Below are 24,621 nucleotides of genomic sequence, written 5' to 3'. Positions count from 1 at the left end.
AACTCCTCCATACTCATACCATAGTTGAATGCTTTATACTCAGGTGTAGCCTCGTATTTTAATTTTTCTTGTAGCCAGTCTTGCTCATTCAGTGGTGGTAATGTTCCAGTAATAGGTTTCCACTCCGTGATTGACAATCCCGCTCTTGTAAGTCTGGTAAATCCACCAATTCCTACCATAAGAATTACCATAACCGAGCAGAGAAAAAGCCAAATAGCTACAGGTTTTGCTTCCATAAACCATGTTTAGTTTTGTTCCATCGCTCAGGGTAAAGAATAAATTCCCACAAGGCAAGAAAAGCCGCAACACTATGTAGCAGACTATAGACCGGAAAAAATATCGATACTATATAAAAATAAAAAGACATCTTTTGCTGTTTAACAGCTATTACCAAAAGAATCAGGTTAGTAACGTATACCACTACAAAGTAGTACAAAAATAATTCATTTAAAACTTTAGTTAATATCAATGAAAGCAGTAAAAATGGAGTAGTAAAAAATATAAAAGCTGCAGAGCCAACAAAAAGATTCAATAGCAAAATTCCCTTAAATCCAGTGTGTTTATAAAGTGACTTTATATTTTTTAAATGAACAATATAAGTTTGCATATAGCCTTTGATCCAGCGCGCTCTTTGCTTAATCCAAGCAAATACAGCAATTGGTGACTCTTCCAATGTTTCTGAGTCAATCATCCTGGTTTTATATCCCATTTGCGCAAGTCTCAAACCAAGGTCAGCATCTTCGGTAACACTGTAAGCATCCCAGAAAAACACTTTTTTTAGAATTTTTACTGAAAAATGATTACTGCTACCACCCAAAGGCATTGGCATGTTCATTTTTTGGAATCCAGGCAATAAGTATTGAAACCAGTTCATATACTCCAGAGAAAAGGATTTTGTGAGAAAATTATAATCACAATTATAGTAATTTAATTTCGCCTGTACACAGGCTAACTTATCGTCGCCCTTATTAAATTCAATCAGTGCTTTTTTTAACTGCAATGGGTCTGGTTTATCGTCCGCATCATATATTACTGCATACTTTCCTCTAGCAAAGCTCATAGCATAATTGCATGACTTGGCTTTTGTTCTAGGCAAAGAATGAGGCACTTTTATTACTTCAAAATACTGCGGTAAAGTGTACTTTTCTATAGCTGCTAGCGTTTCTTGGTCATCACTTTCTACCTGAAGCTTCACATCTAATTTTGATTTTGGATAATTCAAACTTTCAATGCTTTCGATCAATTGCTCTATCATTGCACTTTCTTTAAAAGCAGGCAATAAAATAGTATATATAGGAAAATCTTCTTCATTCAGCTTACTATAATCCACTTTTTGGTTGGAGGTTTCACATAAGCTAAAAACTGTAGCTATAAACTTGAATAAATAACTAGAACATCCGATTATAAATATCAACATCAAAGCAAAATATGTATATTTCTCTGTTAGTGTTAAAATTGAAGTTACAATAAAGAAAGAAGCAAAAAATATTGAGCTTAGTTTAATGCTTTTAGCTGAAAAATTAGGATTCTTGTAATATAAGTAGTTGCTTGCAAATTCTGAAATACCAAAGTGCGAGTTAAGAAGATTTAAAATCTGTTCGCTATCCACTTTTATTAATACATAGTCAATACCGTAATGAGCTTCGACCCAACGGTTGATATCTCGGCTTGTGTCTTCAACCATAAAAAAAGTAGTATTATTTAATTTTTGCCAAGGAATTATATTAAATTTATAGTAAAAAAGTTTTTCTTGCTCTTTGCATAAACTAGAATCAAACTTAATTTTTTCTACATTATCAGCTTGAAGTATGGGCATTAAACCTAATGCAATTTTTTATTTAAGTCACGTGAAAATGAAGATATGACCTCGCTACTACGCTTATCATCCTTACGTTCATGCATTATTTTTTTTACAGCATCAGCAGCTATATTCGCTGTGTTAGCCTGTAAATCTCCAAGAGCTTTTTCAACTTGGTCAGTGACTTTCTTCAAGTTAGAATGGGCATTGTCATCTAATGTCTGATCTAGCTGCTGTCTATTGTGCTTAATGATACTATTAGCTTTATCAAGTGCTTCATTCATCATTTTATTAACTTCTGCATCTAATTCTTTGTATTTTTTAGAAGATTTTTTGTAATACTCCAACATATCTTTCCTGAATTTTTCAGTTTCTTCACTTGAAAATTTGCTTTTGTTACGCTTATTGTTAAGCGCATTTTTTATCACTTTCTTTAGCAATTTATACGAAAGGACAAAACTTACCAAGAAGGCAAGACCGATAATCAGTGATGTAGACATAAAAACCCCTAAAATTCTTTGGACACCAAGTCAGCAATAAATTCCTCTTCAATTTCAGAATTAGTCAATTTAGTATAATAAATTAAAGCAATACTAGTAGCCATTTGTTTTAACTGATCAGTATATTCAGATTTAAATTCTGCCACTTTTTTTTCAATAAGCTTGCTCTTTTTTTTGTCTTCCTCTTCTAATATATTCTTAACATTAGCTCTCATTTCTTCTACCTGAGCAAGTGCATCATCTATGATTTTTTTTGCCTGTATTCTAGCTTGGGTTAAAGCTGCGTTATACTTGGCAACCTGATCTTCCGTAAGTCTTAAAAGATGAACAGAACTATTAAAAGAATCCAATACTTCTTTACTTCTAGTGCTTATTATTTCATCTAACTTTGGTAAAAATAAACAACTTACTACGAAAAAAAGTGAAGAGAAAAAAATTAAAAACCAAAAAACTTGAGAAAAGAAGGTTGAAACATCAAGCTGTGGCATGTGTTAAGTACGGAATATCAATATCATTGCAATTACAAATGCAAGAAAGCCCATGACCTCAATCATACCAGCACCAACATAAACATAAGTTCTCATCTTCTCTTCCGTGCCAGGATTTCTTGCAATCCCATTTAGTATACTAGAAAAGATATGAGCTACGCCTAAAGTAACACCTAACATAGCAAACACCATCAAACCAATTGCTATAAACTTTAAAGCTACTAAATCCATATATTACCCTTAACTATTCCTTAATAATATTATAAAATGTTCTACAGGTAAGTCAAGCACTTACTTTACTGTATCTGATAAGTATACGCATGTTAATATAGTAAATATATAAGCTTGCAAAACTGCAACAAATACCTCAAATCCTATTAGTGCAATTATAAATAAAAAAGGTGCAGGAATGAAAAGTACGTTCATATTCACAATCAACCCCGCTATCACTTTAATGACTGTATGACCAGCAATCATATTTGCTGCAAGCCTTATTGATAAGCTAACTGGCCTTACTAAATAAGTAAGCAACTTGATAATAATTATTATAGGTGCAAGCCACCAAGGAGTTCCTCTTGGTAGGAATATGCGTAAAAACCCTATTCCCCTTTTCTTAAATCCAACAATTGTTATATAAATAAAAACCACCATCGACAAAGCAAAAGTGACTATCACATGACTTGTAACTGTGAAACTATAAGGAAGAATACCAACTAAATTACACGATAAAATGAAAATAAATACTGTGAATATCAATGGAATGTGCTCCAAACCTTTACTTCCAGTGTTACTTTCTATTATTGAAATAACAAAATCATATACATATTCAACAGCAGCTTGCAAATATCCTGGTATTACTGCCCCCTTCTTTATTCCAAAAAGCAAAAAGAGTATCACCAATATCACCGAAATCATCGTGAAAAGAGATGAATTGGTAAAGCTTACGTCATACCCAAATAACCTAGGTAACTCTATTATTGTATATACTTTAAACTGCTCCAGCGGATTTAATGCCATTTTAATCTGAACTATAAACAGTAAATAAAGTATGAATTTTATAGGACAAAGTCAAGAATTAAGATAGAGCTCTGTGTTATTATAACATTGATACATTAACAAAATATGTAATTAGAGTGTTAATTACAGTCAGCTCTGTATTTTAAAATTTACTAATCTTATTAAATTACTCAACATCTTGACTTAACATCTTATTTTAATTATAATTTAATTTTTAGTGAGGTAGATAATGAACGAAATAGATTTTATTAACACTAATCATCTTTTAAATTTAGAGCAGGAATTTGGTAACGGATACATCAAATTGACAGATGGTTCCTTTAACGAATATACTGGCCATTATCAAATAGGAAGCGAAATACTAGATGAAAGCCATAATATGATAGGAAACTTAACTATTGATGGTTACATTTGTAATGCCTATGCAGGTGACCACAATATGAATCTTAAATTCTTTACGGAAATAGATTTAAAAGGTGATATAAAGAAGATAAATTCTCTTCGCAAGAAGATATAAAGTTACAAAAGCTTCTACATCGTTGCTTGTAATGCTCTAGTGTACAAACATTGCAATTTGTAGATAATTTGCGTAGTAGGTGGTGTCATTTCATTGCTTGACACTGGAATCCAGTTTTTATTGTACAACCACCTGGTGTACTCATTTAAAATTAAGTTTTCTGGATCCAAGTAGTCTGGGCACTGGGATGACATCTTTCTTAGTCTCTTGTATCACAATGTTCGTACAGTTGGTGCGACCCGAAAGTCGTGATTTTGTGATGGTAAAATTCCATCTTCCCTAGACATCGGGGGTAATGTATGTCTCACATTTTAGAGAGTGGCAACCTCTAGGATGCAAGCATGAGATAAAAGCAGGTAACACTAAACCTTATAATGAATCCCTGCAAACAGAGTTAGATATGGTTACGAGAGGAACCAATGCCTGAATTGTCGTAACGAACGATATGCGAAATAAGGTTGGTTAACGCATAGACCAAAAGGTACGGAGAAAGTGGATAATTAGAACTTGACTGGTCTGATTAAGATGTTTCCCATCTCCCGGCAAAAAGTTGGAACCTAAGTCTAACATGAAACAATTTCATGGAACGGAGTAACATTATAGATGCTCTTATTCTTTAAGCAGGGAGCCACCCGTATGCACCTATAATGAGGGATTGTCTAAGAAGCCAAGGCCTAAAGTAATGTTTAGGATATGCTGACGTGGACACTGTAATTTGGAAGGTAAAGTTGTGAGTAGTGGTTAATATGTTATGAGCCAACATTAAGTGTTAGGTATGAATGAATACGACTTCTCTAGTAATATAGAGAATGCTGTATTTAAGCTATAAAAACAAATTTACCAAGCTTTGAAATGTTAATTACATGGAGAAGTATGTATGACAAACACCAAGTTAGAGAGAAGCCGGATGTGGTGAAAGTCACTAGTCCGGTTTTGAAGTCGAGTGGGGAGAGGTGACTTTCTCCACTTAGATAACTGCTTGTGATACAGAAGTTACCTTTTATTCCACTACAACAAACTTTAAAAGCACTACATTTTATATTACAATAACTCTTTTATTTCTTTAAAGGTTCATGAAATTCACATTATCTTGGTTATTAGAACACTTAGAAACCAATGCTAGTTTAGAAGAAATTACCGATAAATTAACTCACATAGGGTTAGAAGTAGAAGATGTAATCGATAATTCCAGATTAACTGGGTTTATCGTTGCAGAGGTATTAGAAGTCGTACCTCATCCAAATGCCGATAAATTAAAATTATGTAAAGTAAATGATGGGAGTAAAATTCTACAAATAGTTTGCGGAGCAAACAATGTTAGAGAAGGTATGAAAACTGTGCTTGCATCTCTTGGTAGCACATTGCCAGAAAGTGATTTCACAATCAAGCCCACAAAAATACGAGGAGTGCTAAGTGGAGGGATGCTCTGCTCTGCTTCTGAACTTGCACTTACTCAAGAAGAAAGTGAAGGAATAATCGAGCTTTCTGATGATTATAAAGTAGGGGATAAATTTTTCAATTGTGACCCTGTAATTGATATAAATGTTACTCCAAACCGTGGAGATTGCTTAGGCATTTATGGAATAGCTCGCGACCTTGCTGCAACTGGAATTGGAACATTAAAGACTTTAAGCATTCCACAACTTACCAGCTCCATAAATTCACCAATCGATGTTGAAGTTACTGACGGGGAAAGTTTCATTAGTGGAATATACATTGCCAATGTAAAAAATCAAGAAAGCCCAAAATGGTTAAAAGATAGGCTGGAATCGATAGGAATGCGCTCCATTTCTGCAATAGTTGATATCACGAACTATATTATGATATCTTTCAGCCGCCCAATGCACGCGTATGATGCAAAAAAAATAGAAGGAGAGCTTGTAGTACGCAAAGCAAACGACGGAGAAAAATTTGCTGGTTTGAACGGTAAAGAATACTTATTAAACAAAGACATAAGCGTTATTGCAGGTGATAAAAATATTCATGGAATTGCTGGAATTATAGGTGGTAAGTGCAGTGAATGTACTTTTGAAACTACCAATATTTTTTTGGAATTAGCTTTGCTCGATCCAATCTCTATTGCTAAATCCTCAAGGGAGCTGAGCATCTCCACAGACGCTAGTTACAGATTTGCACGTTCAGTTGATCCTGGATTTACTTTTGATGGACTTAATCTTGCAGCTAAAATGATTTTGGACTTATGTGGTGGAGAAGCCTCAAGCGTAGTGTCTGCTGGCAGCTTAGATAATGCTGACACCAAGGTGAACTTTGATTATCAGGATGTGAACAAGTTTGGAAGTGTGTCTGTATCGCCTGATGAGGTGCTTGATATCTTAACGAAACTAGGGTTTAGTATTGATAAAAAAACCGAAGGCAATTGGAATGTACAAGTACCAAGCTGGAGACCGGACGTGACTATACCTGCTGACCTAATCGAAGAAGTAACAAGAATATACGGCTATGACAAAATAAAAGAAGAACCACTACCAAATAATGTTGAAGAAGTAAATAGTACATACGACAATTTGCGTATTTTGATGACAAACAGGGGGTTTCATGAAGTGCTAACTTGGTCGTTTATGAGTGAATCAACAGCTGAAAAATTTGGTTACTCGAATAAGTTATTTATCATCGATAATCCGTTTAACAATAACTTTAATATAATGAGACCAAGTATTATGCCAAATTTATTGCAAGTCACTGTTGATAATATTGCCCATGGAGTACCTGATCTTGCAATCTTCGAAATTGGGCCGATTTACGATGGTGAAGCTCAGTCTAAGTATGTTTTTAGTGGAATTAGGTCAGGAAATAATTTACCGCGAAACCATTATAATACTGATAGGAAAGTAGATGTTTTTGACGCAAAGGCTGATTGCATAGCAGCTTTGGAGTTTTTTAACGTTAATTGTGATAATTTAACGATAGAGAAAGCAGAAAAAGAACATTACCACCCAGGAAAGTCAGGCACTCTCTCTTTTAAGAATAAAGTAGCAGGTTATTTTGGAGAGTTGCATCCTAATATATTAGATCTTTTTGATATCAAGCAAAAAGTTGTAGGTTTTGAGGTAATACTAGAAAATATTGAAAATTTACCTGTAAGTAGAAAGAAATTTATCGATTATAAATACCAAAGTGTAAAACGTGATTTTGCATTTATAGTAAATAAGGATGTGGAAGTAGGTAACATAATCAATGTGATAAAAAAAAGCTCAGAGCTCATCACAGAAGTTTTGATATTCGATGTATACCATGGAAATAATATAGAACCGAATAAGATGTCTATAGCGTTGTCAGTTACTTTTTGCTCTCCAATCCACACTTTAACTGAAAAAGAGATCCAAAAAGAATCAAGTGCTATAGTTAATTTAGTATGTGAAAATACCGGAGGAACTTTGAGAACTTATCGTTGAGTCACAATCATAGTTTCCTGCCGTTGCTGTGTCACACTTACTTCATCCAATTTATTTCCAATATTGAATTCAATATCCTTGAAAAATCTATCCCACATTCCATGCAAATGCTCTTCTATTTTAGGCCACACATCATTTTTAAATGTTACCCCATCATCAGAAAATAAATTACCTAAAAAGGCTCCAACACCTTCATAATTTGACTGAAAACATTGAAGAAATGTCTCTCCTTCTTTATAAGTATTATGTGCCACATTTAACGCTTTTCTCTCTGTAGTCTCTTTATAAGCATTTGATGCTCCAATCTTTATTGCACCAAACATAACTTTACTCCAGTTCTTAACTTTCTGTATACAACCTTCACTATTTCCTGGTATATTATTTATTATATCTTTTGTCAAATTATCTATCAAAGGAGACAATAAACCTTGATAAAAGTGCTTGATATTATTTTTTGTTTTTATCACAGGACTTTTTATGCATTTTTCTGCCAAATAGTATTCAAGTTCCGCTTCCTCTAACAACTTCTTAACTGCTTCTTCGTTAAAAGTTTCACGCTCGAACTCCTTCAGTAAATCATCCTCTATTATTGCAAACTTTATTTTTTCGCGAGATTCTAGTTCTTCTATATAATCATTTTTTGTTTCTTCATTTATCAACAATCCTTTTTCTTCTAATTCTAACTGTTTTAATGCTTTGAGAATTTCTTGGTTATTTTTCAAATGCTTCTCTATTAATTTTGTACTTGGATGCTGTTCTCCTTTCCTATTTCGCTCACCTTCTAAATATTTGTTTAAATCCTCATTTTCTTCTATTACTTTCCTTAACGATATAGGTTGCTCTAAGCATTCTGCAATTTCCGCTCGGTGCGCATTAATCCTCTGTACTAAATCCGGCTCCTTTTCCTCTAACAGCTTACATGAATCCTCTATACCCTTTGCTTGGCCTTTGAGTACATTTTGTATTTTGCATTTCGTTATTTCTAAATATATCTTTGCTACAAAAGCATTTACTTTATCTGAAGCTTCTTTTAAATTCTCACTCAAAGAACCTTTTATCTCCTTTTCTAAATCCCGAAACTGGTCTATTAAGCTGAGCATGCCTAATAGGCCTAACTCACCCTTGGCTTTTTTCATTACTGATTTTACTAGCCTTTGCTCAACTTCTTGATCATCATACTCGAACTTAAAAAGACCTTCTAACCTTCTTCTTAAAACATCACCTGCTAAATTATTCTTTTTTACATCTCCATATATTTCTTTCAATTTTTCATGTATCCTAATATATCTTTTTTGTCCTTCTTTTTTTAAAAGATTAATCTCTTCTTTAGCATTACCTAGAGCTGTCTCTGTTTCTCTACTATGTATATATTTATAAACATCAATAATTGTTCTCTTAGCTATCTTCCCTTCTTCCTTAAGCCGCTTCCATTCTGCTTTAAATATAGGAAGCTCACTATCATCTAAAACATCCGGTACTTTTGCTCCTGCTTTTTTCAGATCTCTTATTATCACTTCTTTCTCACCTGGTAATTCCTTACCTTGACTCTCTAATTCCTGTCTCACTAAAGAATTTTTTATCTCATCTTCCAGTGAAAAACCTTCTTTCCGTCTATCCAGCTGAAACCTAACTGCTTGTATAAAGGCAACTTGATAGACGTTGTATATTAAGTGAGTTGTCAACTTAAAATCTATGCTACTTACCACTTTTAACCTGAATTCGTCCAACAATTCCTTCAATTTATCATATGTAATCTCTTTCTTTTCTAGCTTTATCAGTTCTTCCATAGTCTTCGCAAATTCTTGAATAGAAGTTGCAAGCACATTCTTGATCTCATTACGTAAAGGCTTAAGACCATTTTTTAAGTGGATATTAGCTGATAATTTCAGTATGGTATTATGTTCTGAATCACGTGCAACATTAAACCAACTACCATCTTTATCTTCGTATAAATCTCTAAGTAGTTGTTTAAATTGCGGTGGAAACTTAACTTCCATATTCCACTTAATGTCTGCTTCAATAGCCTCTATCTTATGAAAAGACACCTCAATATTTTGGTGTTCATTTTGACATAACCCATTACTTATTTTAATAGCAGCAATCAAAAAATGAGATAATTTTTTATTTAAAAGATAAAAAGTAGCCAAAGCGAGTGTTGCAGGAATAAGTAATGCTGCAAGCACAGCGATATTAACAAGAATCACTATTGCAGCAAGAACACCATATGCCAATCTTTTTGCTGTACTTTCACTTACTTCACTTTTTTTTTGTTTTATTCTCCTCTGAACTGATTTGTGTCTTATCATTTGTTTTTAATTTATTATATACGGCTAATCCTAACGCAGTGAAAACTATATAAGGAAACATTAAAACTGATAGAGCTAAATTTAATACTTTCTTCTCCGGGCAAGCTCGATTTACCTCTTTAAATATTCTACTTGATATATTATACCAAGAAGTAAAAAAATCAGAGTTATAATCTTTATAATGAAATATACTGAGTGGAACGTTAAAATTAGCTAACGGCTCTTGTTCTTCCACAGCATCAAAAAATTCTTCTTCCTCTTCTGAAGTAGCAAGACCTAAATCATTCCCTTCTTCTACATTAGAAACAGCTTCCATAGCATCAAAAGACTCTTCCTCTTCCAAAGTAACATTGGAAATAAATTCTACTTTACCTAAATCATCACTGTTGTTATTCAAATTAACAACTTCCTCACAATCTACAACAGCATACATACCATAACCTTACCCCAATTACCCTAAGTATAGCACAAATGCTAACAATTTGCAACTATCAACAATCTAACTTAATACCAACAATTGAATCTTGGTATTCTTTAGAGTAAAAGTTGATTCCAATTTCTATATTAACCTCTAAAGATAAGGCTAGAGTTTGCTCTTTTATATATTCACTCCACGTATTTATTGCTTCCTTAATTTTCTCATCTTCTGTTTTGATTATTACTCTGATTCTATTTGATACATGAAAATCAGCTTGTTTTCTGGTTTCTTGAATAAGCCTCACGGCATCTCTCGCTAGCCCTTCTAGAATTAATTCATCATTTAGTTCAGTATTTAGAATGACAATCCCTTTATTGTTATCAAATACAGAGGAATATTCACTGTTTGCTTTTAACAATAGTTCATATTCGCCTTTTTCTATAATATAGTTCTCTGATTCGTCTCCTAGAAATATCTGCTCATTCTCAACTTGCTTCCATTTTCCCTCCTTGACATATTGAACTAGCTTCTTGATTTTGTCTGGAATTCTTTTCCCAAGCAGTGGGAAATTTAGCTTTAACTCTAGTGATGCAATACCTTCAAGTCTGTTTACTAATTCCAAGCTTTTTACATTCACCTCATCTTTTATCATCTCCCGGTACTCATTTGAATCTGCAGCACACTGGATCCCAGTATCAGCTACTTGGATAACAGGAGAGAACTCTGAGATGACAGAAAGCGGTTCACCTTCAAGAAAACTACAGGAAGACTGATGATAAATCGTCATACTACTAAGTGGTTGTCTGATACGTATGTTAAAAGTGTTTCTAATAGAGAGCGCAGAGTTGCATATCTCTCTCACTAAATCCATCTTGGCAATGAGCTGACTATCAAACTTCTCTAATTGTGGAAAATTAGCCAAATGAACAGATGTTTCTTCATACTTAAGCCCTTGCCATATATTCTCTGTTATAAGTGGCAACAAAGGAGCTGCAGCTCTTAGTATGTAATAAAAAACTGTATATAGAACATTATAAGCATCAGTTTTATCCTGATCCAAATCACCTTTCCAAAAACGCTCGCGACTGCGACGAATATACCAGTTATTCAGCACTTCAAAAAAATCTATCAGAATTTTGCAAGCCTCTTGGGAGCTATAGCTGTTCATAGAAGCTTGGATACTTTCTACAGCTTCAAAACATTTGGAAATCATGTAGCGATCAATAGTACTTTGATAATCCTTACAAACTTCAGCTTTAATTCCATCTGCATTTGCATACATAGTAAAAAAGTGATAACTGTTCCAAATAGGTTTTATTACGTTTTTCAGAACATCTCGTATTGAGTTTCCTTCTTTATCGAGTAGCAAATTACCACCACAAACAATAGATCCAGAAAGCATAAGAAAACGCAGTGCATCAGAACCGTATCTATCAAAAACCTCCATTGGATCTGCATAGTTATTCAAACGTTTGGACAATTTTTGCCCTTTTACATCCAAAACAACACCGTGGCATATGCAGTTCTTAAATGGTTCCCTATCAAACAAAGCAGTGGACAATACAAAGAGCGTATAAAACCACCCCCTGGTTTGCGCTATGTATTCAGTGATAAAATCCGCAGATTCAAACCACTCCTTATTTTCAAACGGATAGTGGATTTGCGCAAATGGCATCGAGCCAGATTCAAACCAGCAGTCAAACACGTCAGGTACACGGCGCATAACTGATTTTCCTGTTGGATCATCAGGGTTTGGTCTTGTTAAAGTATCGATAAATGGTCTGTGCAAGTCGTCTATTTTAACATTAAAATCTCTCTCCAGTTCTTCTATTGAACCATATACATCTACTCTTGGATATCTCGCATCATCTGATTTCCATACAGGGATTGGCGTACCCCAGAATCGATTGCGTGAAATTGACCAGTCGTGTGCCCCTTCAAGCCATTTTCCAAATTGACCATCTCTAATGTGGTTTGGTATCCAATTAACTCTCTTATTTAGCTCTACCATTCTGCTTTTGAATTTTGTAACAGCAACATACCAAGAAGGCATAGTGCGATAGATCAAAGGAGTGTCAGTTCTCCAGCAGTGTGGATAATTGTGAATATATTGCTCAGTTTTAAACCAATTCCCTTGCTCTTTTAATTTTTTTATTACTGTATCATTGGTATCAAAAACATGAACCCCTGCCAAATCTGAAACTTCAGCAGTAAATTTTCCACTGTTATCAATTGGACAAATAACTGGAATATCATAGCTTTGGCAAAGGTAAAAATCTTCCTCACCAAATCCAGGAGCAGTATGTACAACGCTAGTACCGTCTTCTTCCGTCACATAATCAGCAATAAAAACGCGAAATGCATTTTTTGTGTCTTTAAAATAGTCAAACAGTGGTTTGTAAGAAAGACCTGCAAGATCATTCGCTTTAAGTTTTATATTGCAGTTTTCATATGGAATATTGTTTTGTTCAGAGTGGCTGATAAATTTCTCTAAGTAGCTTTCAGCAAAAATGTATATTTCACCATTCATTGAACTTCCTTCACTACTCCCTGTCATCCCAGTGCCCAGACACTGGGATCCAGAAATAGATTCCAGCGTCACGCGCTGGAATGACATCAAAGGGTGGACTGACACTGCACAATACTTAATATCTTTTCCTATTGCTAAAGCCAAGTTGCTCGGCAACGTCCAGGGAGTTGTAGTCCAAGCAAGTAATTTACACTTTCGTTTAACACTTTTAAATTGCTGTGGGTTTTCTAAAAGCTCAAATGCAACAGTTACAGCTTTGCTAACTTTTTCTCTATACGCGTTATCAAGCCTTGTTTCGAAATTAGATAATGGAGTTTCGCATGCCCAGCTATATGGTACAACGCGCACTGATTCATACACCAGACCCTTATCATAAAGCTGCTTGAATGCCCACATGACCGACTCCATGAATGATTTATCCATAGTCTTATAGTCATTGTGAAAGTCTACCCACCTTGCTTGCCTATTTACATACTTCTCCCACTCTGATGAAAATTTCATCACAGAAGTACGGCAATGATCGTTAAATTTATCTATACCAAACTTCTCTATCTCAGTTCTACCAGATATTCCAAGTTCTTTTTCTGCACCCATCTCAGCCGGCAATCCATGGCAATCCCAGCCAAATCTACGTTCAACCCTTTTTTGAAGCATAGTTTGATATCTTGCAAATGCGTCTTTGATGAAACCAGTGAGTAAATGTCCATAATGCGGAAGTCCATTTGCAAATGGAGGCCCATCATAAAACACAAAACAATTATCCTTAGAACGTTCTCCAACTGACCGCTCAAAAACTTTGTTTTCCTGCCAAAATTTTATGATTTCTTTTTCTAACGACGAAAAATCAGGACTACTTACTGTATCAGGATAATGCTTTGACTTCATGTTCGCTATGTAAAACTAAAGAATATAGGGCTTTCTGAAAAATTACAAATTCAAAAATATTTCCGTAGCTCACATCCCAGCAAACTATTCTGCCGAGCTTCTAATACCTTTTTTTAAGTTTTACTTGCAGTTTTTATTGTTTTACTTAACATTAACCCAAGCTTTAGGGGTATTTTATGGATCAGAAGACAGATAAGTTTCCACAATTTTTAAAAATGTTGTGCTTTGTTGAAATGTGGGAACGTTTCTCTTATTATGGAATGCGAGTACTTTTGGTCCTGTTTTTAACTTCTCACTTAGGTTTCACTGATGAGAGGGCCTTTACTATTTACGCATTATTTGCTGCAACAGGTTATGCTATACCAATACTTGGAGGTTTTTTAGCTGATAAGTTGATGGGATTCCGCAACATGGTATTGCTTGGAGGGATAGTGATGATAGCAGGTCATGCTTGCATGTCATTGGTTAAGTTTGAACCAGGTTTTTTATATTTAGGTTTATCTCTAATAGCCATAGGTACTGGTATGTTTAAAGGGAAAGAGTAAGAGTTCAATGGACTAAGATATTTACCCATCGAACCCTCCTCTAGGAACCGTACGTGAAAGTTTCCCTTCATACGGCTCGAGCCACCTTAAGTCCTTTTCTTTAGAACCGGCAACAGTTTTTATCGAATATTTGGACATATCAAATTCCTTCTTAGAACTAACATTAATCATACCTTACCATTTTACAAAGAGAAGAGTTTTTTTGATTGACGTTCTTTAAAGTAAGCATACCACTCTTTATCATAGGGGTTAGCTACTGCTCTAATTTTCTTATGGCGGCGAATTGGTACACTTGTCGCTTGGAAGAGTTCTTTCCATTCAACTATGTTTTTATTCTTAGCCAGTACTGCAAAACACCATTTTCGAGACTCCTTGACTTTAAAGTATTTACCTTTAATCCAACGTAATCCTTTATTAGGATGTCTGCGTTTTGACCAGTGCCATAAGGCTTTGAAGATCTCATGGTCCACTTTTTCGTAAGCTTTTCTCGCACATATTCCTCGATGGTAATTGGCCCATCCTCGAATTTGAGGTGTAAGCATATCAATTACTTTTTCTTGGGTTTCTGCGTTCTTCTTGCGAATTAGGTACCGGATGCGCTTCAGAAGTCTGTTTACACTTTTTTCTGAAGGTTTGATGATTAGTTTTGTTTTGTACTTGCGTACTGTCTGACCGAGAAAATCGAATCCCTGTTCTATGTGTATGATCTTTGTCTTTCCTGCCGATAAAGATAGCCCTCTTTGGCTCAGGAAATCCTCTACAAGCCGTTTGACTTTAGTCTCTAGAATTTCTTTCGATTTTCCAGTTACTATAAAATCATCCGCATAGCGGATCATGTGTACACCATATTTCTTGCGTTTTTTGGTTCCCTTTTTTCCGAAATGTTTATTGAAAACATCATCAAGACCGTCGAGAGTTAAATTAGCAAGTACAGGAGATATAATTCCACCTTGTGGAGTTCCTGCTATTGTGGGATGTAGCATTCGTCTTTCTACGAATCCAGACCTTAACCATTTATTTAGGATACTCTTTTCCATTGGAATTGAGTTCTTCAACCAGTGGTGGTCTATTTCATCGAAACACTTCTTAATATCCCCCTCTAAAATCCATTGCGGAGCATCACGTCTTGCCAATGTTATGAAAATTTGACTTACCGCATCTGCTGCTGAACGATGCACCCTGAATCCATATGAGTGAGTGTCTCCTATTGTTTCTGCAACAGGGTCCAAGCCCATAAGGTATAAGGCTTGTATCGCACGATCTTTTATAGTTGGAATACTAATCGGCCGCTTGCCGCCCTCAGGCTTGATTAGATAAATGCGTCTCATAGGTTGAGAGTGATATCCACGTCGCTTTAGGCTAGCAATTCCTTGAGATTTAGCTGAAGGACTTTGCCACAACTGATTATCAACACCAGCTGTGTATTTTCCTTTGTTCGAAGTTACGCGTTTCACTGCTAATGCTTTAGCACTAAAACTACGTGTGAGAAGATGTTGTAAAGTTTTCACTTTATTCCATCTCCCATCTTTTGTTGCCTGAACAATACGAGCTTGTAGCTTCCTAGTTTTTTTCTTACATTGAGACCAATTAATTTGGTTCCAGTGCTCGGCAGTACCGAAAGGTGCACTTACAATTTTACCTGTAACCATCTGCTTTCCTCTCTTTAAAAGTTTTACAAACAATCTTGTCCAAGATGACCATTGTGGACGTCAGTTCTCTTTCGAGCCAGGTAACGTTTAAACCTGTATCACATCCATTACAGATGAGCGTTCACTTTTTCCACACTCCCAATCCCACATACCCATAAGCCTTTCTCACGATCGACCTTACTGAATATCCAATATTGGTACCCAGAGATATATGGGGTTTCCGTGTTCCACCTATTAAACAACAACGGGTTAGGATTGATCTCTACACCGGTGACCTTGATGTTTGCGTATCAAATGCGTTCAGTTTGATAACCTGTCTACTTACCTTTTGGTTCAAGCCTATCAGTGTCTTTGGCTTGTTCGACGTAACGATGCTTAGGATCATTTGCTTGCGCTATCCATACCATTAACCCTAGCCCCCGTGCCAATTTGACACTTATAGCATTGTTCTTTCTTCACAGACCGAACTTCTCCTTTTCAGGCGGGTTCATTGTCCTAAACGCTTTGCACAAAACATTACTGCTTTTGTACAGTCTAGTAGGGTACGAGCGGCAAAAACACTCGGTTTAGTCAGGGTGACCTGCTAAACAATTTAATAAGCGACTTTTCACGTCGCACAAACGCAACATCATTTTTTGGATCGAGAAACTTAGAAATAGCCATGAGAAAGTAAGATAAAAAGCATTAATAATTATACACAATTGTGAAGAAATATTCAACTAAAATTGAAACGTAGAAGTTTTTGTATATCTTTATTTGGTAGTATTAACCTGTATAATATTTATGGCAAATATCTCGATAAGGTACCAAATAGCACAAAAAGTAAGGAGCTGGAGGTTAAAAAGAAAATATACCCTGAAAAACTTAGCAGACAAGGCAGGCATAAACTATCATACACTGATAAGATACGAGCAAGGAACATGTGGCATTCCAACTGAAAAGTTAAAAATCCTAGCAGAGTCGTTATCAATCCCTATTAGAAATCTCTTTCCTGGGCGAAGAGCACTAAAAGAAAGCAATTGTTTCGACAAAGCCAAGACCGAGGAAATGTATAATTTTATGGAAAAATACAAAAGAATAGCAGGACGAAAAGCAATTTATATGTTAACCAAATCTGTCCGAGCTGAGGAAGAAAGTAATATAAAAGCAGCAAGAATAAGAATTGCAAGGAATCTAGTTAAGGCGGGGTTTGCTACTGAGATTATCTATCGGGCAACAGGCTTATCAACTGATGAATATGATAATAAGAAGGAAAAAGGTTCTGAGCATTCAAATGAAGGACAAGAGATCAAGAAGTGGAAGAGGCTATACACAAGAAGAATTAGCAAAAAAGCTAGATGTAGGTCCCTCACAGATACATCATTATGAGCAAGGTAGTGTTACTCTTTTAAGTGAAAGGTTATGGGAAATAGCAAAAGAATTATCAGTGGATGTTGAAAATCTGATAAAGGAATACAAAGAAAATGATTGCGAAGGAGAAAATGAATTATTAAGTTTGGCAAGAGAATATAGAAAAATTGACAATCAAGAATCACGAGATGAGCTAAATTGTAATAATTTAGACTTAATCTGACAGGCGAACAAAGTAAGATAAAAATATAAACAAGTTTTAAAGGAGTGTCAGATATGAGTACAACACAACAAAAAATACTAAAACCAAAGTTGGGATTGCTAGAACTTGCAAAGCAATTAGGAAATGTATCACAGGCGTGTAAAGTAATGGGATATTCAAGGGATACATTTTACCGCTTCAAAGAGCTGTATGAAGCAGGAGGGGAAAAAGCATTATATGAGATAAACAAAAGCAAACCATTACTTGCCAATAGAGTGCCAAAGGATACAGAAGAAGCAGTAGTTAAAATAGCAGTAGAGTTTCCAGCATATGGACAAGAAAGAGCAGCTAATGAGTTAAAGAAAAAAGGAATTTTAATATCTGCTAGTGGAATAAGGTCAATATGGCAAAGAAACGACCTAGAAAATTTTAAAAAGAGATTGAAAGCCCTGGAAGCAAAGGTGGTCCAAGACGGTATAATTTTAACAGAGGAGCAAGTTGCTGCTTTAGAAAAAACTAAGGAACAAAAAGAGGCCAATGGCGAAATTGAGACACAACACCCTGGATACTTAGGTAGTCAAGATACCTATTATGTAGGTAATATCAAAGGTATTGGACGAATTTATCAACAAACTTTTATTGACACCTACTCTAGAGTGGCTTTTGCTAAACTTTATACGGAGAAAACTGCCATCACAGCTGCAGATCTTCTCAACGATAGAGTTATACCATTTTTGACGAACAGAAAGTTCCATTGCTACGCATTTTAACTGATCGTGGTACAGAGTATTGTGGCAAGCCAGGAAATCATGCGTACCAGTTATATTTGGGAGTAGAAAATATTGATCATTCTAGAACCAAAGCTTACTCTCCACAGACTAATGGTATATGTGAAAGGCTTCATAGAACTATGCAAGATGAATGTTATAATATTATTTTTAGGAAAAAGATTTATAGTACTTTGGAAGAACTCCAGTTAGATGTCGATCATTGGTTGCATTCTTACAATAGAGCTAGACCTCATTCCGGTAAATATTGCTATGGTAAGACTCCTATGCAGACCTTTTTTGATAGTATGCATATTGCTTACCAAAAAAATATTGATAACATTAAAACAGATTCTGATATCGGTTTTGACTTCGTCGATTCTTCTGTCAGTTAATTTATGCCTGTCAGATTAAGTCTAAACTATTACAAGCCCTCTAAAACAAGAGTTTCTCATACATTAAGAACCATTGACGAAACAAAACCAGGATTTGATTTTCTTGGATTTTCAATAAGACAATATCCAACAAAAGAAAGTAAAAAAGGTTACACATTATTAATAAAACCAAGTCGTAATTCTATAAAGCAGCATACATTTGCTATTAAACATAAACTTAGAGAAATGCGTGGGGCACCACAGGAAGTAATAATAAGGAATCTCAAGCCAATAAACAGAGGATGGAGTCAATATTACTCTTCGGTAGTTTCATGTAAAATCTTTAGCTCATTGGATAATACTATACATAGAAAGCTCTGGAAGTGGGCAGTCTTTAGGCACCCAAACAAAGGGAAATGCTGGATAAAAAGAAAATACTTTAAAAAGTATAATAACGATAATTGGCGTTTTATGACAAGTAACAAGATACATCTTATTATACACAGCGATCATGTTATTAAACGACATATCAAAGTGCAAAAAACCAGATCTCCATATGATGGTGATTGGGTTTATTGGGGTAATCGTCTTAGAGAAATACCAGATAAGCCATCAAGAGTAATAAAATTATTGAAGTTACAACAAAATAAATGCGATAATTGTCGACTATGGTTCGAAAGTGATGATATGATAGAAGTACATCATAAAGACCGGAATAGACGTAACAATATAATCGAAAACTTATTTTTGTTACATGGACATTGTCACGATGAATTACACAGGAGGTGTGCATGACAAGCACCAAATTAGAGAGAAGCCGTATGAGGCGCAAAGTCTCACGTACGGTTTTGAAGTCGAGTGAGGAGGGGCGACCTTCTTCACTTAGACAACAACACGCCGGTGAAACAAGTGAAGATGATCTAAAAAAAATAATAGGAAGTGATTTAATTATTGGCAGGGCTTATGATGAGCTGAACCAATATAATTGGAGTAAAGAAGAACGTCTTGCTTACGATCAAACTAAGAAACGTACCGATGATTATTTATCTAGTCTTGAAGAAAAACTTCATGAAGGCATCCTCATAGGTCAAGAAAAAGGTAAAATTGAAGGTAAAATTGAAGTAGCAAAAAACTCACTCAAGGCCGGTGTCTCTATAGATGTTATAGCTCAAATCACCGGTCTCTCTCATTCTGAAATTTTGCAACTCAAGGAAAAAACATAATATTCCTACTTATTCACTTTAACATTTATGAAAACCTTTTCTAAGTTAGACATATCCCCTAATTAAGAATCTAGTGAACTATCTGAAATGGCTATAAAGATTGCACATAGAATTATATAAATTACTATCATAACGTTACCCAAACTTCTATATCAAAGCTACGTGCTGTAAACTCAATATGGAAAACACATCAAACATTTAGCATTTAATGTCTACTTCATCCATTTTAGTATTAAGACTATCAAACTTGCTACTGGTTGTTTCCCTAATTATTTTTGCTACCCTTACTTAAAATTTTCCACTACTTGGCATATTATAGCTCCACCTCTTATATTATAACCTACCTATTGAGATTACCTCCAAGCTTGGTTACTCCTATCTCAGAAAGACAAGTTGATACTTTATCCTTTGGCAAAACATTTGTACAAAAGCACTTCTTGCACTTTTCTAAAACATCATCTAACCCAACATTACCACTAAATTCAACTCCTCTTTCAAGACTTGCTGTTATTTCTGGATACGCATCTTTAAGTTCAACATGTATTCTAGCTTGTTCTTTTGATTCCAGGTTTCTTATTTTATCTTCTACAAATGAATTAAATTTTTTCAGAGCAAATTCAACTGCAACTCTGCTGCTTGGTACAACTTCTACTCCTTTACTTATGAAATTTTGATAGCGTTTACTTGAAGTGTCATCTAATGCGTCAGCGACACAACTCGCAAGGGCAATATTTTCATTATTTAGGAATTTATTCCAACCAACAGATGCTGTACTTTGTGGTATGTTTTTATTATCACTTTTTACATCATTCTTGTCTACAATGTTGTATTGAGCAGGTAATCCCGGAGTTATAGAGAAAGTGCTAACTGCTAATCTTTTCATCCAATCAAATAAACCATGTATCCATGAAGATGGTCTTGTGCCACTACTTGCTGCTATCTTAGGTTGGTCTATAGCAAGAGGGTAAACATGATGACGATCGTGATCTCCATGGTAATGACGGCGTTTACGTTGTACAGATTTTTCTCCTTTTTTATTGAGTCTTTTTTCTAAGTATTTTACAATATTAGTGCATTCTACAGTTCTAGCAATGCCTAGTGGTGTTGTACCGTCCTTGTCCCTAGCATCAACGCTAGCTCTATTATTTACAAGGTATTCTACTACATCTAAGTAACCAGCCCTAGAAGCCCAGTGCAATGGTGTCCAGCCATCATCATTTTTAATGTTAACACCAACTCTTCTGCTATCTACCAGGGATTTCACTATATCGAACTGACCACTCCAAGCAGCACAGTGGAGAGGAGTATTGCCATTATTATCTCTAGTCTCTAAATTGGCTCCCCTATCTATCAGGCATTGTACTACACCTAAGTAACCATTACAAGAAGCCCAGTACAGAGAAGTTCTACCATTTCTATCCTTAGCTTCTAAACTAGCACCTTGACTAACTAAATTTTTAACTTCATGACAATCATTATCTTTCACTGCAGCCGACAATTTTTTATCTAATTGTACTTGTTTTAAGTACTGCACAATGTTGTCATATCCTTTCCAAGAGGCAAGATCAGATGGCGTTTTATTATCCTTGTCCTTGACATCAAGATTAGCTCCCCCTTCTGTGATAGCTTGTACTATGTCCAAGTAACCATCTCTAGCAGCCCAATGCAGAGGAGCCCGACCAATATTATCCTTATCATCAATGTTAGCACCTTCCTTTATAAGATAATCTATTCCAGATCGGAAATTCTTCAGTACAGCAAGGTGTAGAGAAGTATATCCATCATCATTCTTAGTATTAATATTGGCACCTCGACTTACAAGAACTTCAGCTTTACTAAGATTACAATCTTGTACTGCAGTTAACAACTGTTTATCTAGATCTAATTGTGTTTGCTTTAAAAACTCTGCTATACCTGTATCATTTTCTTGAGTAGCTAAGTCTAAAGGTATTTTACCACCCTTATCTCTAGCACTGATATCAGCGCCTTTGCCCACAAGAAATTTTACTACATCAAGAGCATTGTAATACACAGCATAGTGTAGTGGTGTCCAATCACTATTGTCTTTAGTATTAATGATAGTTTCTTTATCCGAAAGAAATTGAAATATATCATTAAGTAAATCCATATTACCATTGTAAACGGCATAGTGCATGGTAGTCCAGCTTGTTGAGAATTTATTTTTGTCTGCAACGTCATCTTGACTTCTCTCAGCAGTTTTATCAAGGAAAAGATTTACTACATCCCACTTACCATTTTTAGCAGCATATTGTAGCGGTGTATAACCGAGCTTATCTTTTTCCTTTATAAGGAACCTCAATCTTTCTCTTTGACGAACTGCTTTTACTAGCTCATCAGATTCTGCATATACACTCTCTTCAAAACTCACACTTTCAATTTTACCTACAAGAAGCTTAGCAGAGCTTAAATCGCCTTTATTGGCAAATATATGGAAAAGTGTTTTACCATCTTTGTCTTTAGCATCAATATTATTTTGCTTTATGGAATTCGATATTTGCAAAATTATTTTTTCTTTGTTGAAGTCCATTACAACATCTTCTGAGTTACAAGTAGAAATTATACACTTTGAGTTAGAAACTATTGCATCATTAAAACCGAACATCATTTCTCTTGCTGGCTGGTAAGTATTCCAGTTCTCTACTTCTGCAAGAGTGTTATTTTTATGTGATAGCAATAAGGTATCATTCATAACTTTCATATCGAAATCTAATATAGACTTACCTTTTAAATCAACCAGACCAATATCATTCTTATTAATAGGCTGATTATGATAAATCTGTAACCCTTGTTCATCTGGTTTATAATACCTGAAAGAACTAAAGTCGTCAGCTCTTTCTCCAAATTCTTCTGGTTCGATAATTATATTGTTCAATCCTATAGATAAATCCCAGTTTTTATGAACAGAAGAATAGTAATCCGATATTGACAATGCCCCTCTATCTGATAACAATAGCAAATCATTATTTAGCTTCAAAAAAAGTACTTTATCTGAGTCAAATGTGAAACAATTATGATGATTTAAAAGGTCAGTACCATTAACACTAAATCTTCCATCTATTCTCAAACTATGAGAGCAATAATCTCGCTCTAATTCTCCATTCTGAAGTTTGTAATATTCTTCCCCATTAAATGTAACTGTAACATCTTTATAATTTGGCAGCAGGGTTACATTTAGGCCATTTTTATTAATCTTTATTTCCCCTTCATTATTCTCTGTAAATGGCATATCATCTAATGTACAATTTAATTGGCTAAAATCCAATATACCATTTGCTTGAGCAATCGTAATATTAGCGTTTCTGTTATCGAAAAGATAAAGATGACTTATATTACTTGGAGCTTCCCAGTAAAAATTATGGTGCTCTTTATCAGGATAAAAAATATGATTACTGGAGCTACCTATAGTGCTATGATAATTGGCACTTGATAATTGCTTTGTAATATTAAAGCTTGAATTGTCTATCTTTCGTAAATTATCTAATTCATCATCTAACACAACATCACCACTCAAGCTTTTTGTCACATGCAAGTTTGTTACTACGCCAGTCTTATCATCTATTTTTGTTGGTGTTACAAATAAACCATCTGCTGTTTTTACCGATGTTTGTTTATCTACACTTATAAAAGCCCCACTTTTATTATAGATGGTTGTTATGTTATTAACGTGGGTTATGTTATCTATATCATTAAAATTTATCGGTAATAATACTAAACCTTTTCCATGAATGGAATCACCAAAATAACCCTTTATTGTAGTAAAGTTTTTTGCTGTTATTACATCATTTCCACCTTTACCGTCTACATAACCTACATGAGAAACTTCTATATGGTTAGCTTTGTCACTACCAATAATAGAATGTATATTCTCTGAATCTGTAAAATTACCTCGCGTTACAACTATATTATTTTGTCCAATAGAAGATCCACCTAAATTGCATACAAAATTATCCTTTGCTATGTAGAAGAAATTCGTTCCTTGTTTATGAATATCACAATTACTTAGCTGATTTGTAAAATAATACCTGTTCTGTATACCAGACCCTTGATTATTGATTCCATAACTATTAAGTAGTATATTATTACCATTAAAAATAACATCGATGGTATAGTTAGAAGTTACATCTATAAAAGTATTTTGAGATGTAATATAATATATATGCCCATATCCACGGGAACTTTTTCTCTCATATATAATTATGTTACTACAGGCAGACGGGAAATTCTTGAAAAAAAATTTTGTTTTTGTTGTTGTTACTGTTCTGGTGTAACTAGCACTATACTCTTCACCTTTTGTTGTTCGATTATATACTTTGAACGATATATCATTACTAATAGGCCCACAAACCACATTATACTCATCTATAATAGGAACTAACCTTGAGACAGTATCATCAAGTTGCAAAGGATACTTAATGTGTGTTTGGATACTAGAATCTAAAGTCATACTATATGATTCGGAACCATCTCTACATTCATTTTTGTAATAGCCGCCTGAAGCAATTTTGTTTCCAACTCGCCTAAGATAACAAGCATTATATACTCCCTTGGATTCCAGTATTGTAGGTAATGTCATAGCTATTCTATCATACCTATCTCTAAATTTATTTATAACATTTAA

The 24,621-nt window shown here is 34.7% G+C and overlaps 1 protein-coding gene across 1 annotated transcript; it reads right to left on the bottom strand.

Moving 5' to 3' along the window:
* Window positions 1–2,306: 2,306 nt before the first annotated feature.
* Window positions 2,307–3,017, bottom strand: LOC136412533 (ATP synthase subunit b 2-like). Its single transcript, XM_066395611.1, has 2 exons — window positions 2,855–3,017; window positions 2,307–2,707 (listed from the first exon to the last, which is right to left on the bottom strand). Exons 1-2 carry the CDS (start codon window positions 3,015–3,017, stop codon window positions 2,307–2,309), a joined length of 564 nt encoding a protein of 187 aa, XP_066251708.1.
* Window positions 3,018–24,621: the final 21,604 nt, after the last annotated feature.

Source organism: Euwallacea similis, chromosome 12 (assembly GCF_039881205.1).
Source record: "Euwallacea similis isolate ESF13 chromosome 12, ESF131.1, whole genome shotgun sequence".
NCBI classification, from domain to species: domain Eukaryota; kingdom Metazoa; phylum Arthropoda; class Insecta; order Coleoptera; family Curculionidae; genus Euwallacea; species Euwallacea similis.
This window is presented reverse-complemented; position numbering and strand designations above follow the sequence as displayed.